The sequence below is a fragment of the Lepus europaeus genome, chromosome Y, assembly GCF_033115175.1.
Source record: "Lepus europaeus isolate LE1 chromosome Y, mLepTim1.pri, whole genome shotgun sequence".
Lineage (NCBI taxonomy): Eukaryota > Metazoa > Chordata > Mammalia > Lagomorpha > Leporidae > Lepus > Lepus europaeus.
The window spans coordinates 3834016-3857669 of record NC_084851.1 but is presented as its reverse complement, the minus strand read 5'-3'; the positions used below and the strand labels follow the sequence as shown (position 1 = coordinate 3857669).

Genomic DNA, 23654 nt, shown 5'->3' with positions numbered 1-23654 from the left:
GTGAAAAAACAATCACACTCCTAATATGAAAGGACACTTTGAAAAATTTGTGGAAAATGATTATTATAAAAACCTATACATGGATTTCTAGACTTTTTTGCACCATATAAACATATTCAAGTCTATTTTCTCATTAATTTTTTGAAAAAGCTTCACATGTCATTCTTTTAGATTTCCACGCACTTTATATAAACCCTTTTCTTCTGTAAACCAATCACAAACCATTCTTTATCCAACTATTTAAAGCACAGAAATACTTGTGGCTTCATATGTATTTAACAAATAGTTTGGTGGTTAGCTAAAAGTACAAGTTCTTCTCCACCTCTCTCAACAGCAAGCCATGACTGACAGCATAAGGAAACTGTTCAACTTTTTATTTGAGTAAAATCATAACAAAAAGCAGCACACGCAGTGCTACTGTCTAAAGTCAATACAATAAGCAATTACTAAACAGTGACTTAAAGTTCAATGTTTACATTCAGCGAACCAAATCCAATCTTTTTTCATTCCAAGTATTGCTGATTAATAAAACTGAATGTGTAAGTCACTGATTATAGCAATATAGAAAGATAACCACATGTTTAAGGACTGCAGATATGCCAGACAGTAACAGAAATCAAACACAATAAAACACATAACTAAAAAAACTCAGAGAACTTTTGAGAGAATGTGGACATACCAATTTTCAGAAGTGTTTTCATTAACATCTCAAGACAAGTCTATTAAAACCTTGGCATGTTTCAGTTTCAAGTTGCCAGTTTTATCTTAAATTTTATCAGAACATTGTAGCTATCCTGCCAATTCTCGGTCTGCTTAATTTCACTCAAGTTTTGTAGGACTTAACATTAAAAGCTCACACTACCCCAAAATATAGTATTTCATGTATGGTGACATTCAACATTCAAGTGCCAGTGTTTGTGAACTGTCTTTTGGTCAAGTTTCTTTAAACGTTCTAAATCAATTTTAGGCTTACAAAAATAAATATTTGTCAAAATGCTCAATAAATATTACACAAGCTAGCAGCAAAAATTATCTATGAAAGTTTGTCATGTGCAAATAGTTCTCTCAACAATCCATGGTCCCAGATAAAATTTCAGAATCTAGTTCTTGACAAGCTGCATTCAACAATTTCCAAGAGACAAAGTAAGATCGGAAGTTTAAAGACTCGCACACAAGACACACACACACACATATAAAATTCTCTGAATGTGCAATAAAATAAGTACTTTGTAAAAAGTACGGGCAAAATGTACAAGAGTCTAAACCTACACTAATTCAAATAGCACCGTAACAAATGACCTCAATACCGTCAAGTGCACCTACTTAATAAAGTTTTAGAACAAGGCACAATACACATAAAATATATTGCACTTTTAAGAAATTCTTGCCAGCTTCTATGACACTGTGCAGATTTGGTTTTGCTGCATTCTGGCCAAAAAATAAGCACAGATTTCCAAACAGGAGAGGCATTTTAGTAATGAATAATCATCTTTGGCCAAGTCTAGCCTCACAACTACAAATACAATGGAAATTATGCAATTAAAATACTATTTTAAAATCTATTAAAATATATATATATAAAACTGATGCCCTGTGTAGTTTACTTTGTATTTCCAACCTGTGTAATCTCAAGGATCTCAGTTTATTTCTCAAATTTTCAGTCTACAAGTGTAAGCCGTTTCAACTTTTCCAAGCAGCTTCTACAAACAACATGAATCCACATTAAAATAAAGCCTGCTGCGAAATCTTTTCTTTTCAAACCATCTTGACCAAAAAACATTAACACTAGCATGCACTGAAGACCAGATCTGAACTAGGTCTGCATAAGACTGTTCATTGCCATGGTCAGCCACACGAACACTTCCTTTTTATTTATGGCAGGCATTAGCAATTTAATTAAATGAAACCTCCACTAAATTAAGACAACAGAACTTCAAACTTTTTCTGTAATAGTATGCCAATATTTGTCTAACTTAGAATTAACAGCCTAAACTTTAAATAAGAAATTATTGTACACACTTGTATTGTCTTTGAAGAAGGCTCTCAAAAATGCTGCATTTTCATATATTCTATCTCATCATGACCAGAGTGGTTTATCTAGAGTATAAGGTTTTAAGTGCCTATCTAGGATAGAGTGAGCAAATCAGAACTTCAATTTTATACAGCCTACCACCAAAGAAACAAGCTATGTTTTAAGATGTTTTTAATTCCAGTTCCAGGATCAAAAAAGTATACTGCATTAAGTTTTTTTCCCCTTCTATTTATGGAAAACTAAGTTATACCATCAACACTTGTGTGCCAAGGTTTGATTTTAGCACATGTTCAGTAAATTTATTTTGTCAAACAATTGGATACCTTGAGCATTACTGAGCCAACAGGACATCAAAATAATAAGTTGACTAAAGTTAAAAGTCACAGTACATTAACAAATGATCCTCAGCTGTGAAATTATAAATACAGTTTGAAATGGGATAAAGCAGTATAGTGAATCCAAACTAAAGCCAACTTCTTAACAGGGCAGATGATGGTTTGCTTCTTCTTATGACTTTGAGCTCTCATCAATTTCAAGAATCACTGTTGGTAACATAAAATGTTAAGTTCTTAAAGCTATACAACATAGTCTGGCTAAAGTTACATGTGGTTTCCATATTAACTTGTTTGACTTTGCTGCAAAGGAGATTCAGTTGCCCCACCAGTCAACTCCTTGAGAGTTGTAATTTCCTCCATATCCATCACTATTGTAGAAGCTTCCATAGCCACCTGTTAAAAAATGTTCAGAAAGAGAATCTAGTTATCCACTCTCAGTTATCTTTCCTTTTCTTCCTCAAGTACTTTGATATAAATCTAAAAAACAATGCTGGATGTTTTTATTTTTTAAAAACTAAATTCACAGTGAGTTGGAAAAAGTGGACCAAAAAAAAAAGGCTTTCTCAAAGGAATACTTCTATTACCTCCACCATATCCTCTGCTGCTGCCGTGACCACCTCCACTGCTACGGCTGCTGCCTGCACGACCACTAAAGCCAGAACTGCTGGAACTGCTACTTTGTCGGTAGTCTCTGGCACCAAATCCTCCACTGAATCTATTATTGTAAAGAAAAATATGTCATATGTTGTAGCATATAATTATAATAATTAACTAAGATGCCCATTCCTACTTAAATTTCTCAATTCTCTGATTATCAATTTAATTCCTATTATTGTCAAGTTCCAAACAATAATGATTCCAAACCCTCAGCAATGAACAGTATGACGTGTATTTCTGGTCATCCTTTTTTTTTTTTCTTTTTTAAGATTTATTTATGTATTTGAAAGTCAGAGTTACACAGAGAAGAGAGGCGGAGAGAGAGAGAGACAGGTGTTCCATCCGATGGTTCACTCCCCGATTGGCCACAACAGCCGGAGCTGCACCAATCTGAAGCCAGGAACCAGGAGCTTGTTCGAGGTCTCCCAAATGGGTGCAGGGGCCCAAGGACTTGGGCCATCTTCTACTGCTTTCCCAGGCCATAGCAGAGAGCTGGATCTGAAGTTGGCAGCCGGGTCTTGAACCAGCGCCCATTTGGGATGCCAGCACTTTAGGCCGGGGCATTAACCTGCTGCGCCACAGAGCTGGCCCCAGCTCTGGTCATCCTTTCTAATTATTTATTATCCAAATTTAAGAGTAGGACAGAGAAATTTACTTAACACTTTTAGGTTACACTAGTGAAGACCCAAAACAATGTGTACCTCTTAGAACGTCCACGACTGCTGCCCTTGTAGTGGTGTTCATAAGCCATATTTTCTAACCAAGATGGCACTTCTTGTTTAGCTTCAACAAGTAGATCCAACAAATCCTTTGTGATATTTATGTTTCTTTCATTGAAGAATGAGGTAGCAAGGCCTAAAGAATTAAAGTATGTAGGTTTAGGTTTCCATAAAGCACTTCACCATACTCATTTTCCACAAGTAGAACCTAAACGAACTTATAATTTGCAATACAGCTGACACTTCTTTACATGAACTATTTTTTCTTTCAAATACAAGATTTTTAAAGCTCTGTCAAATTCTTTGGCATAAGCATTACAAATAAAAATAAACCATCCAGATTTCTTATGAACCTTACCAAGATTTCCTACACGTCCTGTACGGCCTATGCGATGTACATATTCTTCAATATCACTTGGCAAATCAAAATTGATAACATGCTTCACATTTGAAATGTCTAGCCCTCTTGCTGCCACCTAAAAAATAACTTCAATTAACAGAAAGCAATACTCAAACATGATTAACTCAAATGTAAAATATACACACCGCTGTAGCCACTAGAATTGGGCTTTTCCCTGAGCGAAACTGGTGAAGGGCCTCCTCTCGATCTCTCTGGGATCGGTCTCCATGAATGCTGGTACAAGCATATCCTTCATGGTATAAGAAGTCCTCCAGAGAATCCGCACCCTTTTTGGTCTCCACAAACACTAAAGTTAATGAATCCTTCCCTAAAAAATTGGAAGGTTTTTGACTTAGTAACAGTACTCCATCTACATCTACTGTGACTTAAGATTACTGCTTGATTTCAATAACCAGTTTAATTCTCCTTGTACTGTGTAGGCATACAAATTAAGTTAAGTTTTGTTTTTACAATAGTTAAAATCAAAAGGAAAAGTGGAAAGTGAAGAACAGGAGATCTGAAGTTCTCCTCCTATCTAGCTGACACTATTAATCATAACTTTACCTGTTGCATTTAACAGGTCAAGCAGAAATGATCGTTTGTCTGACTCTTCCACCCAAACTACTTTCTGTGTGATGTTCTCAGAAGTAGAACCAACTCTACCGACAGCCAAAAAGATATACTCATCCAAGAAGTCACGGGCAAGCATCTGAAAAAGTGAAAACAACAAACAATTTTAAAAGCCTCATTTATTTTAGTACCTAAAGTATCTGAAGATAATTATTTTCAAACACAAAGTTCCAAAGAAAAATTGCTAACATGAATTAGTACCTGTATTTCCTTAGGAAAAGTAGCACTAAACATCATGGTGTGACGAACACCTTTTGGTGGCATGGTGTCTTGTTCAACTATACGGCGGATCTGAGGTTCAAATCCCATATCCAGCATTCTGTCAGCTTCATCCAATACTAAGTACCTGTTACAGAAAATGCTTAGTGGATTCTAAATAGATAACTGAGTATAGGCTGAGAAAGGACTGCATATAGTTCCACCTATCACTTGTTCACTTATGAAGCAGTCTAGACTCTTAGTCTGATCATTACTTTCTAGTTACTCAAGCTAACCACATAAATTCAATTAAAATTTCTCATCAACACTGTTAACTGTTAATTCTTGCAAACTATTGTAACATAACAATAAAAAGATCACAAATTAAAAAGATGCACCCCATAATATAAAACTTAAACGTACTTGCAGAAATCTAATCCAATCTTTCCTCTTTCCATCATGTCCACTAGACGTCCTGGAGTGGCTACTAACAAGTGGCATCCACGTTCTAAATCTCTAATTTGCTGACCAATATCAGCACCACCATAAACTACACAAGGACGAACTCTAGACCGGTATGAAAACTGCAAGCAAAAAATTTATCAGGTAGTCATAATTTTTCACCATGGACTAGATGAAAAATTGCTAGTAACTACACTACTTACTTTTCTGGCTTCCTCATAGATCTGCACAGCCAATTCTCTTGTTGGTGCTAAAACCAGAGAGATTGGGTACTGTTTGCGGCGTCCGTATCTTCCATTTTCCTAAAAAATACAAGTGATTTTTTTAACTTTGTAATATCCAAAACTTTTAAAAGTTCATTTAAACACTGATTTCAAGTGGATTAAGATTAAAAAAAGCAAATAAAAAAAAAAAGCATTTTACTTGGTGATTAAGATGCCTCTTGGGATGCCCATTCTATACCAGAGTGACTGGGTTTGCTCCCACCAAAAGTGCACAATGGGCTATAGTATGTATGTGCTTGGGGCCAGTAGTGTGGCTCAGCAGGTTAAAGCCACAGCATGCAGTGCCGGCTTCCCATGTAGGCACTAACTAGTTTGAGTCCCAATTCTGATCTAGCTCTCTGCTAATGTGTGTGGGAAGGCAGCAGAGGACAGCCTAACTGCTTAGGCCCCTGTAGCTATTTGGGAGATGTGGAAGAGACTCCAAGCTCCTGGCTTTGGTCTGGCTTAGCCATTGACTTTGTACCACTGGGAACTGAACCAGCAGAGGGAAGAGCTCTCTTTCTTTGTCTCTCACTCTCTCGGTAACTCTGCTTTCAAATATTAAAAAATAAAAAGTGCCTCAGTCAAGTACTTGGCTCTCTGCCATCTAGACAGATAACTGGATTCAGTGACCAGCTACTGGCTGTTTTGCATCTTTTGGGACTAAACCAAGAAATGGAACTTCTCTTTTTTTCTATTTGTCTCTCGAATAAACGAAAAATTTTAAGTATGTCTAATCATTCTTTAAAAGGTCAATAAGTATTTACAAAACAGGACAATTTCCAACTTAACAAGGAAGTACTACCTTTACAGCCTTCAAAGCTTCACCTGGACCATCTGTATATATCTGACTCAGAATGGGCAGAAGAAATGCTGCAGTTTTTCCAGATCCTGTTTAAGAAAATACTAAATTATTAATCATGAATTTAAATAATAAATGACCAATTATTTCATATGCCTATACTGAAATTTTTGATTTCCATGCCTACTTCTCTGGAAAACACATTAAGTTTACATAATAAGCTCACAAATTTTAAGCTATAAAGTACTTCTTTTTATTTTAACTTGCAAAAAAACAGGTTTATTCCAAGTACCATCAATATTCATTTCAACAATGTAAAGAATGTAAAGCAGTATCAGTGCAGTTTCTGAGAAAATACACAGCTTTAGGATTTTGCAAGCCAGTCAGAACCAAATCTACAATGTACAGAATAAAGAAATGGGTGTGGCTATTTGAATAAAATTTAATTAAAAAAGTGCTGGTTTCAGTTTTAGGTTCACTAACTCCAGTGAAATATAAGATACAGTTCTATTTTCTTAAAAAAGATATTAAATTAAAAATGATAAACCACTCAACAGTTTTTATGTAGAGAGAAGACATCCATCACTGCATTCACTGCTTCTCCCTCTTATAACTCCAGACTGCCAATGAGGCCAGGCTTTTGAAAGAAATACTGATGAAAACACTACTTTTATTCCCAACATTCAATGACAAAATTGACAATTCAACAATCTCATAATGATGCTCAATACAGAACTCAGGTCTCCTAACACAAAATACTTCTGGAGCATACCCAGTTTTATTCTTTATCAAATGAGCTTACCTGTTTGGGCACAAGCCATTAAGTCTCTTTTCTCTTTGATAATGGGAATGGCATGTTTTTGCACTGGAGTAGGACGGGAATAACGAGTAAGCTCAATATTCCCCATTATAATCTCTCCCATTTCAACATCACTGAACTGTGAAGAAATTTAACCAACTCAATTAAATACAAAGAAAAACAGAAATGTTGAATTTGCTACAATTTTGGTTCTATGTTAATGTTAACAAATAAAGCAACACCCTGTGAAGTTTACAGTTATTTTAGCTAGAAATAACAAAGGTATTTTTAAAGAAAATGGACTTCCTAGCCTAATCAACATCAAAAATACTGGAGAAAACTCTTATGAAGGATACCTCTATTACAATATTATTCATAACAGTAACATTTATGTGTTTTTTCTTCCTAACTCAAGGAGTCCCTACAAGCAACAGCACAGTAACTTTACAGATCTGCTAAAAAAGAAAAAAAATCAAGGAACTTACACTTTCAATATGTGGAGGACAGTTATTTCCAGTTGCTTCTACTGGTATATCATCATATTTCTCAAAGTTAATCCCAGTATTTCCACCAGAAAAGAGCTCCCTGAAGTCAAACAATTATCACATATGTTATACTGGATAATAAGTATTCTAACAGTTAAAGTACATTTCAACAACTTACTGTTCCAAGCGTTCACTTGGTGGAAGTGGTTTTGACCAATCATCTTCATCTGATTTGTCACACCAACGACTGTGTCCACTCCGTTCAAATTTGCCAAAGCCAGTTCTGTCACCACGACTGCCAATGCCATCATAGTCACTCCGTCCACGATCTTCAAATCTGAATAAGACAATAAGAATGTTTTTATTAGCCAGTGTTAAGCTGTAATTGGTCTTTTAAATTATAAACAAACTTCACACACTCAAGAATAAAGCTTCAGGAAGAAGCTCTCGTGAGGAAGTTTTAGTCCTATTCGTGAAAAACAAATACAGATGTGAGTGATAATCAATTCATCACACTAATGCAATCAAAAATAAAAATTAAAAGCTGGTGTAACTACACGGATTTTATTAAGTGTACGTTTATATTTTTGCATATTTAATTATTAATTCATAATTTGACAGTTTTAGAAGAACTTCTTACAATTAAAAAGAAATTTTGCTTAAAATCCATTAACAGATGGTCTATTAGAGAAAACAAAGCTTAAGAATCAAATGTATATAAAATGAGAATTTGAATCATAAAAAGTGAAAACTTACGTACTGAGAACTCTAAATTGCTACTGTACACATAAAGTTAAGAATTTACCTTCCCCTTGATCCACTTCCACGATCACTGAAGTAACTGGATTTCCCTCTTGAATCACGAGAACCAAAACTGCTGTATGCATCCTTATCTTTACTACAACTCCACCCTGAACTGTCCTTATCATAAAATCCTTCAATGAAAAAGCAAAAATTAAAACATGACAATACTTTTACATGATTATCTTCTCAAAAATGAAACACTTGATACACACAGCTTTCTTGGACTTAATCGTGTGTACTTAAAGAGATCAATGTGTCCCACAAACATTAATTCTGACCATCTTTTATTCTTTTTCAACAGAAATTATTTTAGCAAGCAAAATAATCTCACAGTATAAAAACAATGCCTGACTAACTGGCATACAAACAGGTCTCTACAAATAGCTACAAAAACAAAGAAATGCAAATTCATCCCGCAATTAGTTTATCTTAGGTGCTATATCAAATTCAGATGAAGGTACTTCCCTAAATGATCTCCTGACACACATGCAGAGACTGGAAATTACACAGGACATGTAAAACACAACACTAAATCATAAGCGCCTTACCTTTCACCTTCTCCACTCTACTGTCCTATAACCAATACCTTCTTTCCTTTATTTATTTATTTATTTATTTATTTATTTATTTATTTTTTATTAGACAGGCAGTGTTAGTGAGAGAGACAGAGAGAAAGGTCTTCCTTCCGTTGGTTCACCCCCCAAAATGGCCACTACAGCCAGCCCGCTGCGCCGATCCGAAGCCAGGAGCCGGTGCTTCCTCCTGGTCTCCCATGCAGGTGCAGGCACCCAAGCACTTGGGCCATCCTTCACTGCTTTCCCGGGCCACAGCAGAGAGCTGGACTGGAAGAGGAGCAACTGGGACTAGAACCTGGCACCACAGGCAGAGGATTAACCAAGTGAGCCACAGCGCCAGCCCCATCCTTTTTTTTTTTTTTAAAGATTTATTTTATTTACTTGAAAGACAGAGTTACAGAGAAACGTAGAATTAGAGAGAGGTAGAGACAGAAAGAGAGGTATTCCATCTCCTGGGTTCACTCCCCAGATGGCCGCAATGGCCGGAGCTGCAATAATCCGAAGCCAGGAGCCAGGAGCTTCTTTGTGCGTGCATGGAACCGAGGACTTGAGCCATCCTCCACCGCTATCCCAGGCCATAGCAGAGCTGGATTGGAAGAGGAGCAGCTGAGACTAGAACCGGTGCCCATGTGGGATGCCGGCACTTCAGGCCAGGGCTTTAACTCACTGTATCACAGCGCCAGCCCCTCCTTTTGGTTTTAAGTATTTTCTCTGACCTTTCCTTCTTCCATAAATTTCAGAGCATCCCTTTTGGTGGATACACAGATTCCAAAATGATACCCTCTGGTTTAGAACAGCCACATCCCATATGAAAGCTTAATTCTGGCTATCCTCCTGATCCTTGCACCTGCTAACGTATATTCTAGTTAGCAAATAACAGCTCCAGTAGTTAGATCTCTGCCCCACAAATGGGACCTAGACTGAGTTCTCACCTCCTGTCTTTAGCCTTGCAAAACTGGAAGGCTTCTGAAGACTGAACCAAGGAAAGCAGCTGAATTTAAAATGACTTTTTTATTAAAAAAACTGACATACTGGGCGCTGCTGCTGTAGTATGAGCAAAGCTGTTGTCAGCAGTGCCAGCATCCCTTATGAGCATTGGTTTGCATCCCAGCTGCTCTATTTCTAATTCAAATTCCTGCTAAAGTGCCTGGGAAAGCAGCAGAAGATGGCCCAAGCATTTGGGCCACTGCACCAACACCAGAGACCAAGCAGAGGCACTTCAGATCAACCCAGCTCCAGCCATTGCAGTCATCTGGGGAATAAACTAGCAGTTGGAAGATTGCTGTCTCTCCTTTTTTTCTCTTTAAAATAAATAAAACTTATAAAAGCCTTGACATAGCAACAGTATTTTTCTTACCTATTCCTCTATATGTATGCTTTTTAGTAGAAGACATTAGGTATTTTCTAAATTTCAAGTGAAGCAGTTCAGGCAAAAGGCTGAGATCCATCCCACCACTACACTAACTACACCCCAAGTTGTAATCCACAAATAGTTACTCTTTTCCAAAAACCCAATTTTCAATAGTGAAAATTTTTGACAATAGTGTCTAAGCAGAGCTTTATCATCATGAGGTTTGTTTTACAGGGTAACACCACCATAAAACCATCTCTGGGCAAATAATAAAGCATTAGAGTAGTAAAACTATAAAATCTAGATTCAAAGTTTACCAAAGTAAACAGGAAGTATTCATTATTCAGGATCATGTGAACATTTTTAAAGTCACAAAGTGCAGATTCTTGAACAAAGTCCTAATAGCAGCACTGGCTATTACAAAAACTGAAGACTTTCCCAAGTTACTTTATTTTCCCCAGGTTTTAACTTCTACAGGAGCAAAAGTCAAATCTACAGTTTTTTTAAATGACATACCTTTAGAAGCTTCTCTGTTCCTTAAGTGAGGAGGTATATAGCGCCCTTCTGAAAGAAAAAACAAGCTAGGTACTGCAAAATATGCTATGAAAAAACCTATAAGAGGCTATGGGGGAAGAGCAATGTCTACTTTAAAATAAGTTATTGGCTTATTTAATCCAACATTTTTACTAAACAAACAAGTAAGTCGGCAAATAAGTTCAGAGCCTTGGATCTCAAGAACAGAAATCCTCAAATGTTTCAGTAGTCACTGTGGGAAATTGTTATACATGATTACATTAAATATAACCATTATTCTTACAAGAATAGCTTACTTAAGCAATGAGAAGAAGAAAATACATACTGAGCCAAGTAGCCAGAAAGACACTTTTTATTTCTATACTGGTAGCTGAAGACTACATGATAAAAACATATGAAAAGGGAAAATGATGTGAAGGAGAATTTGTATGCTTTTATGTCATGCTTCCTGGACTACCATATGTGGATATCAACTTTATTATCTGAAAATTCTAACTTTAAATCCTTTTGATTTAAATACCTAAACACCATACACTAACATAATGCAAACAGGCTTTGAAATTAAAGGACTAGACTTGAAGCTTTTCAGATAACACCGACTGATTTATTTAGTCAAGCCCTACCAGCTCCAATTACTGAACTCGCCTCATTCAAAAACCTCAGACATATCTCTAAAAACAAAGAAACATCTTTTTCATAAAAGTTTTTTATATCTATCTTTAAAACAATTTAATATACTTATCCATACCCCAAATTGGTAGAGTTTACTTGTATCATCTCTCACCTTCTTTATGGGAAATGGGTAGCAACAGCTGCATTAAATACAAACAGTTGCTTTAAAAGCTCTAACACAGTTCATATTTATTCACAAGAGAGAACATATGCACACCTCTGACTAGATATTATGTTTTTTTTAAAACCAAAACATATTATGTAATGTTCCTCTTAGCATTTTACAATTTGAACTTAAAGAACCATTCTTTTTTTCCCCCCCAAAAAAACAGGTAAAAATACTTGTATATGTACATGCTAAAATCATAGAGAAAAGATTTTTCAGTTTAAAATTAGTTAATTCTAATAATCTAGTATTATTTATTATTAAGATACAACAAGCATCTTTTATATATATAAATAATCAATGTTTTTACTTACTGCTTGCAGTACTTCCTCCTGCACTCTGATTATCAGAGGAGTTCAGGTCTAGACCAGCCAACTGGAAAAAGAGGTATTAATAGCTCACATATTTACCAGTTCTTAAAAGGCTCCCCAGTTATAAGAAGCATGCATGCATAATGACCACCTGGATGCCCTGAGTACCTCAGTAATGAGTTCAAATTCATTCACCCAAAACAGATATGTCTGCAATAACTTTCATTGTTAAAATCTCTTTAATTCCCCATTTAAATTTTTTTTAGCAATAGAAAAACTTAAATGTTAAAGTGACCTACAAAGAGAAAAGTTCTGAGTGCCACTTTTTTTTAACTTAGCATTAAGCAGAAAAAAAAGTTTAACAGTTGCATATTCATTAATTTCTTAAAAACCCTCCAAGAACCATTTTAATTCAACTAAATTTCTATAAAATATTAACATGTCTAATCAACTTTACAGGATACAGTGCAGTTTTATATCTTGCTGCATGCTTGACACTTCCTGAAGGTAATAATATACATTTGAAACTGAAGGAAAAAAATGTTATTTTATCATATTGCACATCGTAATAGCAAGAACTATGTAAAATTAATTGAAATTGTGTACATGCCAGAATCATTTTTCTTCTACTCCCCTCAAAAACCACACGAGATTTACATAATGTTGTTTGCTCACACAGGTCATCTGCAACACCAGTAATGTGTATAAACAGTAAATTTAAGATAACTACCAAATTCCATTAGTTCTTAACTAAGAAATTCTTAAATCACAAAAAAATTCCCGACTTGAATTTAGCATTTAATTCAAGAGCTTCAAGAAGCACGTCGAGGGGCGGAAGAACTGCAACCAGTCAGAAAATTAAGTACTGCACGCTTATGTTCTGTTTCTATTCCGTAAATCCCGGCAAACTGCAGCAGTTCAAGTCGTTGGGTTAAGAAAAACTAAAAACCTGAAAGATGGGGTCGCCAAATCCTTATTACAAATTATAATAAAATTCAGTTACTTAATGTCACCACAGGCATTAGAGGAGTTCGTCAAGGGTTTTCGCCCCACATCTAGTTCCTCTGCTAGTCCCGGGAGACAAAATTAATTCTGAACCACAATACCGGTGTTCTCAAAAGTAAAACCTAAGAAGCCATGAGGAAATTTATTGGCATAGCAAATAAGCCTATAATACTTTTTAAAACACGTTACTGCCTCCACCCAAAACCGCTGAAAAGAAGGCATTCTACCTAAAAGAACCGGATATTTCAGCGTCTTTCACAAAAGTCATTAATAACGAAAGGATCCGTCCAATCAACACTAGTCAGGTACTTTTCCTGCTACCAATCCAAGATGAAACCTATAGCCTAAGGACACGCGGTACACAAAACACGCACTTCTACCGGCTAACTAGCTATTTAGGGGATTCTCCGAATTAAGAGTACGAAAACCATTAAGTTTCTAACCTCGGAGGTCTCTTGTTGCTGACTTGCACCGTCCATTATCTGCAGACACTACTCAAGGAAAGCACTGTGCGGCCATTCCTCCTCCCCTCCCGTCCCCACCATGTCTTTCCGGTTGTTCTGCGTCACAAAACTTTCCACACCGGAAACGCCCCTTCGTCATCAGCCAGCCCAGGGCTGCGCAATCCCGCGGCCAAGAGTCCATATATGAAAGAAAACATCATAAGTATTTCTTTGTTTATTATAGCTACTAGTTTCTTTTCTCCTCCAGGCGCTGCTGCTCTAACGCAGGCCTGACTTTAAAACAAAGGCCGTCGCCATTTCTGACGGCAAATACCGCGCACTTTCTGGCCGTAGTCCCTTTTCCGCGTACGTACAAAGCTACAGGCCCGCCCAGAGAAGTCAAATCCTTCAAAATAAAAGTCCCATCTCACGCAACCGTATTACTAAGCAGTCGGTGCTCGCACATGCGCATTCGGAGGCACAGCGCGTGTGCACACACAAAAAACCGCCATTGTGCGCGACCGGTAAAATGCCTCCGCATGGCCGTTAACGTTAACAATATTGTCTTTTTAACACATAGTTACTGCATCACGGTTTAATTCAGTTTTTTCCCTATTCCTTCTTCTCTTCCCAACACCCACCCCCGCCCAAGTCCACGCACAAAACATAGGTACCAAGAAACGGAAAAAGTAAGCGATGCGCCACGTTAACTTAGAAAAAGAGAACCCAGAAACGGTCTTGTTTGCCTCGTTAGTACTCACCTGCTGCTCCAGCCCAAGCGTATTTCCCACTGCCACATGATTCATGTCGGAAGACATCCGAGACGGATATCCCACCGAAGGTGAACAGAGCCCTAGCACAGGACTCTGAACAGCTCCAAAATGCACAGATTGGCGGTGATATATGGTCGCCAAACGTTTTGCGTCAGTACGCAAGACGCACGCCCTCCTCTTCTGATCCCCCGCCCCTCCCCTTCACCAACTGCATAACAGCTACCGTTACTTCTGCCTGGGTAACTCCCGTACAATTAATAGTAACCTCGCGGGACTTCACTGTCCATAATGTTCTCAGATTCCAAGGAGATTTAATTCGCTCGAGCCTCTCCCAGTGTTCTCGATTTGGTGACCTAGAAAACAGTTGTCTTCATCCTTTCTTAAGAAGTCAAACATAATATATAGTTACTCCGCCTCTCTATCCCAACACTACTCACGCCCGTCCGCCTACTTTCTTTTTCCTTCTAGCAGTCTTTCAGTTACGAGTGTCGGCAATATAGTAAAAGTTGTCTACTCCGAGTAGCTTTTGCCTGCCTTTCGGAAACTTTACCAGATTCGGAACTATTCCCGATAAAAACTGAAACCAAAAGTGCTTAGTCTCTTCGGAGTCCAAGTGTTGAATGCAGTGGTCACTCTGCGGAGGGTTCAACACTGGCTACAATGTGAGAACCCTCTAAGGAGAAAGGAAAGATGAAGTGGGCAAGGGAGTCTGCAGAGGTGAATTTAAACCCAGTGGAGCAAAGCGGAACGTGCGAGCTCCATTTCGCTGCCTGGCGAACCTGGCTTAGGCTGCCAGGGTTTAGCTAGGAATGGAAGGTCCCACCCTTTTCACCCCACTCCTCACTCCCTTCCCGACACCCCGATTTCCTAGCTCTTTATGTGTCTTCAAGAGCTTGTGGCCTCTGCTATTGCAGTGAGTAAACAATGATAGAATTATGTGATAAATGACAACAGTGACAAACCGCTTTCACCGGGAGCTCCACACATTGACACTGGCAGGTTGTGCTTCCAGTGTGGATTTTACGAACGGCGTGTGTGTGTGTGTGTGTGTGTGTTTTGCAGGGGAATAGGAATGGGGAGCAGGGGAAGCAGAGTCAACTGCCTAGTGAAGAAACAGTGACGTCCATGAGGAATAGGATTCTGCCTTTGCAAGGTCGCTTTTGGCAGTCCACTTCTAAATGCCAGATTGAGTACCACAGGCTTCTCAAATAGTCCTAGTTTTATGTGATTGGCAGCAGCTATGTGGTTCTTATAAGCACCTCCTTCCCTAACTTGGTGAAACTACATAAAAGGAAAAGATCTGCCCAATTCAGTTCAGAAGTTATGCTGTTACTAGAATTCAGTGATCTTCATTATCAGATATTACCAAAGACTTTTTTTGCCTTTCCATGTGTTTGAACAAATGACTTCTGCTTAGTATTCTTTATGAGAAATTACTTCTGTGCAAATTCAAACATATCAGATAACTTTTCATAACGTATTTTAATGCCTTTATACTTCTGAAATTAAATAACAGAAGGTATAAATTCATTGATGTCGTTTCTACCCCTCAAACTATAATACAAACCAAATAGAAGGAAAACAATTTATAGTGTATTTTGCTAGTATCTTCAGTAACACTGATAATCTTCAAGCACTGATCTCATTCAGCTACAGATACAAACAAAATAGATTGTATTCACAAGTCAGTTATAGAATAGTGCTGTAATTGGTAATATTTTCCAAATGGAGTAAACCACACACCTTTGCCTCAAGTTACACATTAGTTGCATTCTTGGACACATCCTTATATATTGAAACTTGTCAAAAATACTTTGTTTACACATATATAATATTTTAACAATTGCACTCTGAAACAACACACTGTGACCTGAAACCTATTTCTTTTTATGGAGATGACATGACCAAAACCAAAGTGACACTAGAGGATGTTTTCTCTACTGTTAGTGTTGTTAAAATATTTTAAACATGGGGCCAGCATTGTGGTATAATGGGTAAAGCTGTTACCTGCCACATTGGCTTCTTATATGGGTGCTAGTTTCTCCATTTTCAATCTACCTCCATGCTAATGGCCTGCAGAAAGCAGCAGGACAATGATCCAAAGTGCTTGGGCACCTGCTACCCATGTGGAAAACTCTTTTGAAGCTTCTGGTTTCTGATTTTGACCTGACCCAGAACTGGCTGTCATAGCCATTTGGGAAATGAACCAAAAGAAGAAAAACCTTTCTCTCTGTCTCTCCTTCTCTGTCTGCAAACCTGTCAAGTAGTTGTGTTTTTTTTTAAAGATTGTTTATTAGAAAGGCAGAGCTATGGAGAGGGAGAGGAGAGAGAGAGAGAGAGAGAGAGAGAGAGAGAGAGAGAGAGAGAGAGAGAGAGAGAGAAAGTCTTCCATCCACTGGTTCACTCCCCAGATGGCCAGAATGACCAAAGCTGCACTGATTTGAAGCCAGGAGCCAGGAACCTCTTTTAGGTCTCCCACATTGGTGCATCTTCTACTTCACCATCTTCTGTTTTCCCAGGCCACAGCAGAAAGCTGGATCAGAAGTGCAGCAGCCAGGTCTTGAACCAGTGTCCATATGGGATGCCGGCACTGCAGGCAGCTGCTTTACTTACAACACCACAGTGTGAGCCCCCAAATAGTCTTTTTTAAAAAATAATTATTTAAAAAAATTTTTTGACAGGCAGAGTTAAACAGTGAGGGAGAGAGAGAGAGAGAGAGAGAGAGAGAGAGAGAGAGAGAGAGAGAGAAGTCTTATTTTTTCCATTGGTTCACCCCCTAAGTGGCTGCTACGGCTGGAGCAGTGTGGCTGGCATGCTTCGCTGATCCAAAGCCGGGAGCCAGGTGCTTCTTCCTGATCTCCCATGTGGGTACAGGGCCCAAGGACTTGGGCCATCCTCCACTGCACTCCCGGGCCACACCAGAGAGCTGGCCTGGAAGAGGGGCAACCGGGACAGAATCCGGCACCCCGACCAGGATTAGACCTGGGGTGTTGGTGCCGCAGGCGGAGGATTAGCCTAGTGAGCCACGGCGCTGGCCAAAAATAATTATTTATTTAACAAAATAAGGCACAGCTACAGAGCAACAGACACAGAGCAAGAAATCTTCCATCCATTGGTTCAGTCCCAAAATGGCCACAACTAGCTAGAACTGGGCAGATCCAAAGCCAAGAGCCAGGAACTTCTTCCAGTTCTTCCACATTGGTGCAGAGGCCCAAACACTTGGGCCATGTTCTGTCACTTTCCCAGGCACTTTATCAGGGAGCTGGAGTGAAATTGGAGTATCCAGGACTCAAACTGGCATCCATATGGCATGCTGACATTTCACACACCAGCTTTATGTGCTATGCCACAGCACTAATCCCATAAATTGTCCTTAACATAAATTGTAATACACCAAATGCCCACCATAGTGAGACAAGACCATTCGGATGCTAAGAAGACAGAACTTCATCTCAATATTCCACTTGGGCGGCGAGAACCTAAGTACTTTGGCCATATTAGCTGCTTCCCAGATTGTGCAAGGAAGGAGGCTGGATCAGAAATGCAGATGCTAGGACTTGAACCAAGCATTCCAAATTGGGATACAGGCATCTCAAATGGCATTCTAACTACTATGCCAAATGTCCACTATGATGTTTGTGTGTTTTTAAAGGTTTATTTATGAATTTGAAATGTAGATTGATGGAGAAAGAAAGAGAGGGGGAGAGAATCTTTGATCCACTGATTCATTCCCCAACTGGCCATAATGATTGAGACCGGGCCAGACTGAAGCCATTAACTTAGAAATCCATTCTGATCTTCTTTGTGGGTGACAAGGTACCAAACACCTATGCCATCTTCGGCTACTTCCCCAGATGCATTAGTAGGGAGTTGGACTGAAAGCAAAACAACTGAGACTGGCACTCCAATATGAAATGCTGGCTACTTTGCAAGCAGTGGCTCAACCTCCTGTACCATAACATTGGCCACCACTCTTGTATGTCAATGAAGTATACAGGTTGTACTTCATAAAAATATTATACTTCTTCCTTTACAACTTCCTAGTTTTTAATTATTACTATCATTGTCTCAGAACATTGACTTTTATCATTTTCAAGACATTATAACAATTTTTATTTTATTCATTTGAAGACATATATGTAATACAGGTTCTTTATTTTAATTAAAAGGTACAGAATATATTTTTTACTTAGGTAGGAGTCTTGATTTGTTTCTGCAAATTTTCTGTATGTGTTGCAATAACTAGAATATATGAGTATATAATGAGATTATGGTTATGTACTGGCTGGAATATAGAAGCCAGAAGGAGTGTGCTGCTCGGCGCCGCTCTCGTCCAGCAAGAAACCGACACCGGGCGTCTCGTAGAAGAGCTCTTTATTACTCAGGGCGCGGGAGATCAGACCTCGATCTCTGGCGGGCAGGAACTACTCGCACATCCGGTGGTCGGGGCATATATACGCAGTACACGTCACGAATCATATGATTACAAGGCTGTGTCAGGATAGGACAGCTCAGGGGTAGCGCGGGAAACTTTGCCGGGGAAGAAGAACCCGGAAGCAGGAAATCAGCGCCATCTTAGCGCTGCGGTTCCTCGGGTTTGGTCCCCTACATCTCCCTCCTTTTTATTTTCCGCAAATCAGCCTCCGACGGCCGTGGCGGCCGGGATATCAGCGACCGGACAGAGAGCAGAGGTGCATGCCCAGTGTGCCGGTGGGCATATTGTGATACACCAAAGGTTCGGCCGCAACCCTTGGCCTCACTTTTGCCCTTAGTTTCCCTTTTTCTGGGACGGGTTGGGACCACCCCCGTATGCACATGCATATACTCTCCCGAGGCCCCCGGAACCTCCGGGTGAACGCTCGCTGCGGTATCCTTGATCTCGCATGCCTCGGTCTTTTACTCCCGGTCGGAGGACGGGGTTATGCCCAATTGGGGAGAAGACTAGGGACCAAACAATACGAGGAAGGCGGGAGTACAATGCGTCAGGAGGGGCGGGCTAGTCTTCGGTGGGGGCACGGTCATAGGTCATTCTGGCGAGCTTGGTCCTGAGGACCTCCACCATCAGAGACATATATGGGTGCCCCCACTCCCCAACAGACGACAGAAGGGCTGGAGTGGGCGGGGCAAGGGGCCTGAACAAAAGGTCCCGAATCGAGAAAGACAGGCCGCAATGCCGGTGAAGGCAACAGCGACGCAGTAAAATAAGTGCGGTTTTGATAGGTGCATGTAGAGAATGACTTGTAACAAGAACTACGTACGGACGCGAGAAAGGAGGAGGAGCATGGGCATGGCGGTGGGGGACCACTCGAGGGATGGGGGCGAGGCTTGGGAATGGCCACGCAACCCCAGGATACCTTATAAACGGTTTTGTCCCCACAGTCAGTCGAGCTCAAGGGGTGTATGCCTCGTAGGCTGTCTGCAGAGACTGGGCAGCTACAGGGATTATTGCGGTACTGCAAGTAGGCCTGTTGTCGGTGGGCAGGGGCATCTAAGCCTGCATGAGAGCTAGGGAGGAGGATAAGACCCAGAAAGAGAAGGGCGACGGCCGGTTTACGGCCCAACATCCTCAGGAGGTGGGTTGAGGTTTATTAGCCTCGGGGGAGGTATCACCCGTTGATGACGAGGGTGGCTCCTCCGGCGGTCGGTCTTGTGGCGAGGGTGTTGGTTCTTCTGTCGGTGGATCCGCTTTCCTCACCAATCGCTCCGGGACCCAAAGGGGTTCTCTTCCCGTCTCCTGTGGGAAAACACAAACTGCGCCTCGGTTCCAGCATAGTACTGGGTCCGGGCCGTGCCATAATCCCGTAAGGATATCTTTCCAGCGGACAAATCCTCGTGCAGGGGGTTCCTTTATCATGTGTCTTTCAGCGGGGGGCATAGACTGATCCGTCAAATTTAAAAAATTTAAGGTAAATAATGCGAGGGAGAGGCGCATGCGGGGTGTCTTGCCCGCTGCAATTCCCTCCTTCTGCTTAGAAAGGAAAGCCTTGAGCGTTCTGTGCGCTCTTTCGATAATACCCTGACCTTGGGGGTTGTAGGGGATTCCGGTCTTATGTTGGACTTGCATGCGTGAGCAAAATTGTTGGAATGAAGTGGAAGTATAGGCAGGTCCGTTGTCGGTCTTTATAATTTTGGGTTTGCCCCATGCCGCCCAAGCCGCAAGACAATGGCCGATGACATGGGAGACACGCTCGCCGGTCTCCAGAGAGGCATAAATAATTTGGGAGCACGTGTCGACAGACACGTGGACATATTTTATCTTTCCAAACTCTGGAATATGAGTGACGTCCATTTGCCACACATGTCCTGGCAGGAGTCCTCGGGGGTTAACTCCTAAAGATGGGACAGCGGTTAAGGTAGGACAAGCTGCGCAACGACGAACAATATCACGAGCGATTGCACGGGGGAGGTTAAATTTGGCGGCAAGTGTTTTGGCATTGACATGAAATTCCGAATGAAAGTAGGTGGCTTGTTGTTCAGGGGAGGCTAAGTGGAATATCCACACCGGGCGTGTGGCCAGATCTGCCATGGAATTGCCCAATGCCATAGGCCCCGGCAGGGAAGAATGGGCCCTTATGTGGGTAATGTGAAAGGCAGCGGGCCGATTCCAAATGGCTTGCTGGAGGGTGAGGAAAACATTACTCACAGGGGATGATGTACTAACACTGCCCACGGTTTCTAATATGGAAACCGCATTCACCACATAGTGGGAATCGGAAACAATGTTTACAGGCTCCGGGAAATCTAAAAGTACCTGATTAACTATGAGGAGCTCAGTTATTTGGGGAGAGTCAGTCGCAAACTGAAAGGCTTTCGGCTTGCTTCCGGTAGCAACATAAGCACCGACTCCGGTATTGGAACCGTCGGTGTACACCACTACGGCTTCGGGGAGCGGTTTGGAGGATGTAATTTTGGGGAAAATTACGGGGTGAGACTGTATGAAGGTTAACAGAGGGTCGCGAGGGGTTCTGTTGGTAATTGTAGCGGAAACTGAGCAGGCCAGGATTGACCAAGAATCAGTGCAAGCAGTGAGAACACGCACCTGCTCTGCAGAATATGGCACAACAATAGTAGATGGCTCGCGACCAAAATGCTGGATAGCCTTCTGGTTTGCCATAAGCGCAACGTCCGCCACCATGGAGGGATAATGGGCGAGGGATCTAGTGGGTGACACCGAGGGGTGGATCCAAAGAAGGGGGCCGTCTTGCCAGAGAACGCCCGTGGGCTGTTTGGGCGTGGAGAGGACCCACAGGGTGAGGTCTCCAGACGGGTCCCACCGCTTAAGTGCGGCCTCGCTGAGCGCTTCGTTAACGGCCAGCAATGCTTGTTTTGCTTCAGAAGTAAGTTCTCGTGGAGAAGTGAGACTAGGATCCCCCTTTAGGACGTCAAAAAGAGGCTGCAGGGTGGCGTTGGGGATGCGAAGGAAAGGCCTAATCCAATTGATATCCCCCAGAAGTTTTTGTAAATCGTTGAGCGTGGAAACATTCGGATATTTAATATGCAACTTTACAGGTTTGGTGTGGGTGGGTGTGACCGTGGTTCCAAGGTATGTGACCACGGAGGACACCTGCACCTTTTCAGGGGAGATAGACAATCCTGAGTCTTGCAGCGCTCGTTGCAACCCGCCGTACAGGGCCCGAAGCCTGTCCTTTGTAGGAGCAGCGCATAACAGGTCGTCCATGTAATGGAGACACTTGCAGTCAGGAAACAGGTCTCTAATTGGGTCAAGCACACGAGCAACATAGATTTGGCACATGGTAGGACTGTTTGTCATTCCTTGAGGTAGGACCACCCATTCCCAGCGTTTATCTGGTTCCTGTTGGTTAGTAGTAGGGACAGTAAAGGCAAAACGGGGAGTGTCCTCTTTACATAAAGGAATGGAAAAAAAGCAGTCCTTGAGGTCGATGACAATCACGGGCCAATTTTTTGGGAGTGCAGAAAGTAGCGGAAGGCCTCTCTGCACCGGGCCCATGGGCTGCATTTGCGCATTGACTGCTCTAAGATCGTGTAAAAGTCTCCATTTTCCTGTTCTTTTTCGAATTGCGAAAATAGGCGTGTTCCATGGGGAGGTAGATGGGATCAGATGTCCCGCCTGAGCCTGCTCGTGAACGAGCTTTTTGACTGCCTCCAATTTTTCCTGTGACAGGGGCCACTGCGGAATCCAAACTGGTGTGTCTACCAACCAGGATATTGATAGGGGCTTTATAGATGCAGGAGGCAGCGCAGTGGCCCCTAAGAAAAACCCAAACCATTTCTATTGTGTTTATGTTCGGGCTGGACAGGAGAGGGCGTGCCCTGTAACTGAATGCCGAGGCCTCTTCCCGGGACATACCCCATCTTTTGAAGCATGGAACGCACCGCGGGGGAAGTGGTGGTTAGGGCAACGTCCATTTCCGTTAACACGTCCCGTCCCCAAAGTGAAACCGGAAGGGGCAAAACGAAAGGGGCAAAATGTCCTGAGTGACCCTCGTCGTCCTGCCAGGGTAGAAGGGCCGCGCTTTTCTTTGGAAAGCTGGCGAAGCCAAGCCCCTGTAGGGTCTGTTCAGCGACGTCAGTGGGCCATGTTTTGGGCCAGTCCTTTTCAGCTATAATTGACTTATCGGCCCCCATATCTAAGAGACCTTTAACACTTTTACCATTAATCCACAGGGTAAGCATGGGGCGTTCGTTCAAAAGCATGTGCAGGCCAGTGAAATTGGTTCCGGAGAACCCGAAACCACTCGTGCCGCGGGCGGGGCCTCTTGCAGGGAATAGGGAGTGAAGACTGGGTAACAACAAAAGTTGAGCTATGCAATCTCCAGTATTAATTAAAACGGTTCCTTGAAATGTTTGTACCATGATTTTTATCTTACCGGTAAAATCAGAGTCTATCACACCGGGAATTACCGTCAGGCCCCGAAGGGCAACAGAAGATCGGCCTAGCAAAAGCCCAACCGAATTCGGTGGCAAGGGGCCTGAGTAATCACTTTCTACCAGCTGAACTCCCATCTCCGGTGTTAGGAGGAGTGGGGAGGCGGCACAGAGGTCCAGGCCTGCGGAGCCACTGGTGGCGCGGCCTGAGGGGGTTGAGGGTATGGCAACAGCGGAGGGGGGGGCACTGAGGTGTAGGCGTTCACCTGGGGGCCCCTCGCCGGAGCGGGGAGCCCCCTCTGGCCGTTTTTTGTCCCCTGTCTGTTACCGGTGAGGGGATTGCCATCGGCATCAAAGGCGGAACGGCAGTCTTCCGCTTTGTGAGGGCCCT

The 23654-nt window shown here is 41.4% G+C and overlaps 1 protein-coding gene across 2 annotated transcripts; it reads right to left on the bottom strand.

Annotated features, from left to right (window-relative positions):
* Window positions 1–359: 359 nt before the first annotated feature.
* LOC133754015 (ATP-dependent RNA helicase DDX3X-like) lies at window positions 360–14563 on the bottom strand. 2 transcript variants are annotated; one of them, XM_062184647.1, is made up of 17 exons: window positions 14405–14563; window positions 12199–12259; window positions 11029–11076; window positions 8588–8717; window positions 7961–8119; window positions 7783–7882; window positions 7301–7436; window positions 6502–6587; window positions 5637–5735; window positions 5395–5555; window positions 4975–5119; window positions 4708–4852; window positions 4290–4471; window positions 4102–4219; window positions 3726–3879; window positions 2952–3082; window positions 360–2760 (listed from the first exon to the last, which is right to left on the bottom strand). In XM_062184647.1, exons 1-17 carry the CDS (start codon window positions 14459–14461, stop codon window positions 2681–2683), a joined length of 1992 nt encoding a protein of 663 aa, XP_062040631.1. In that variant the 5' UTR covers window positions 14462–14563; the 3' UTR covers window positions 360–2680. The 2 variants fall into 2 exon arrangements, with proteins under 2 accessions (XP_062040631.1, XP_062040630.1); XM_062184646.1 differs by lacking the exon at window positions 14405–14563 and adding an exon at window positions 13644–13739.
* Window positions 14564–23654: the final 9091 nt, after the last annotated feature.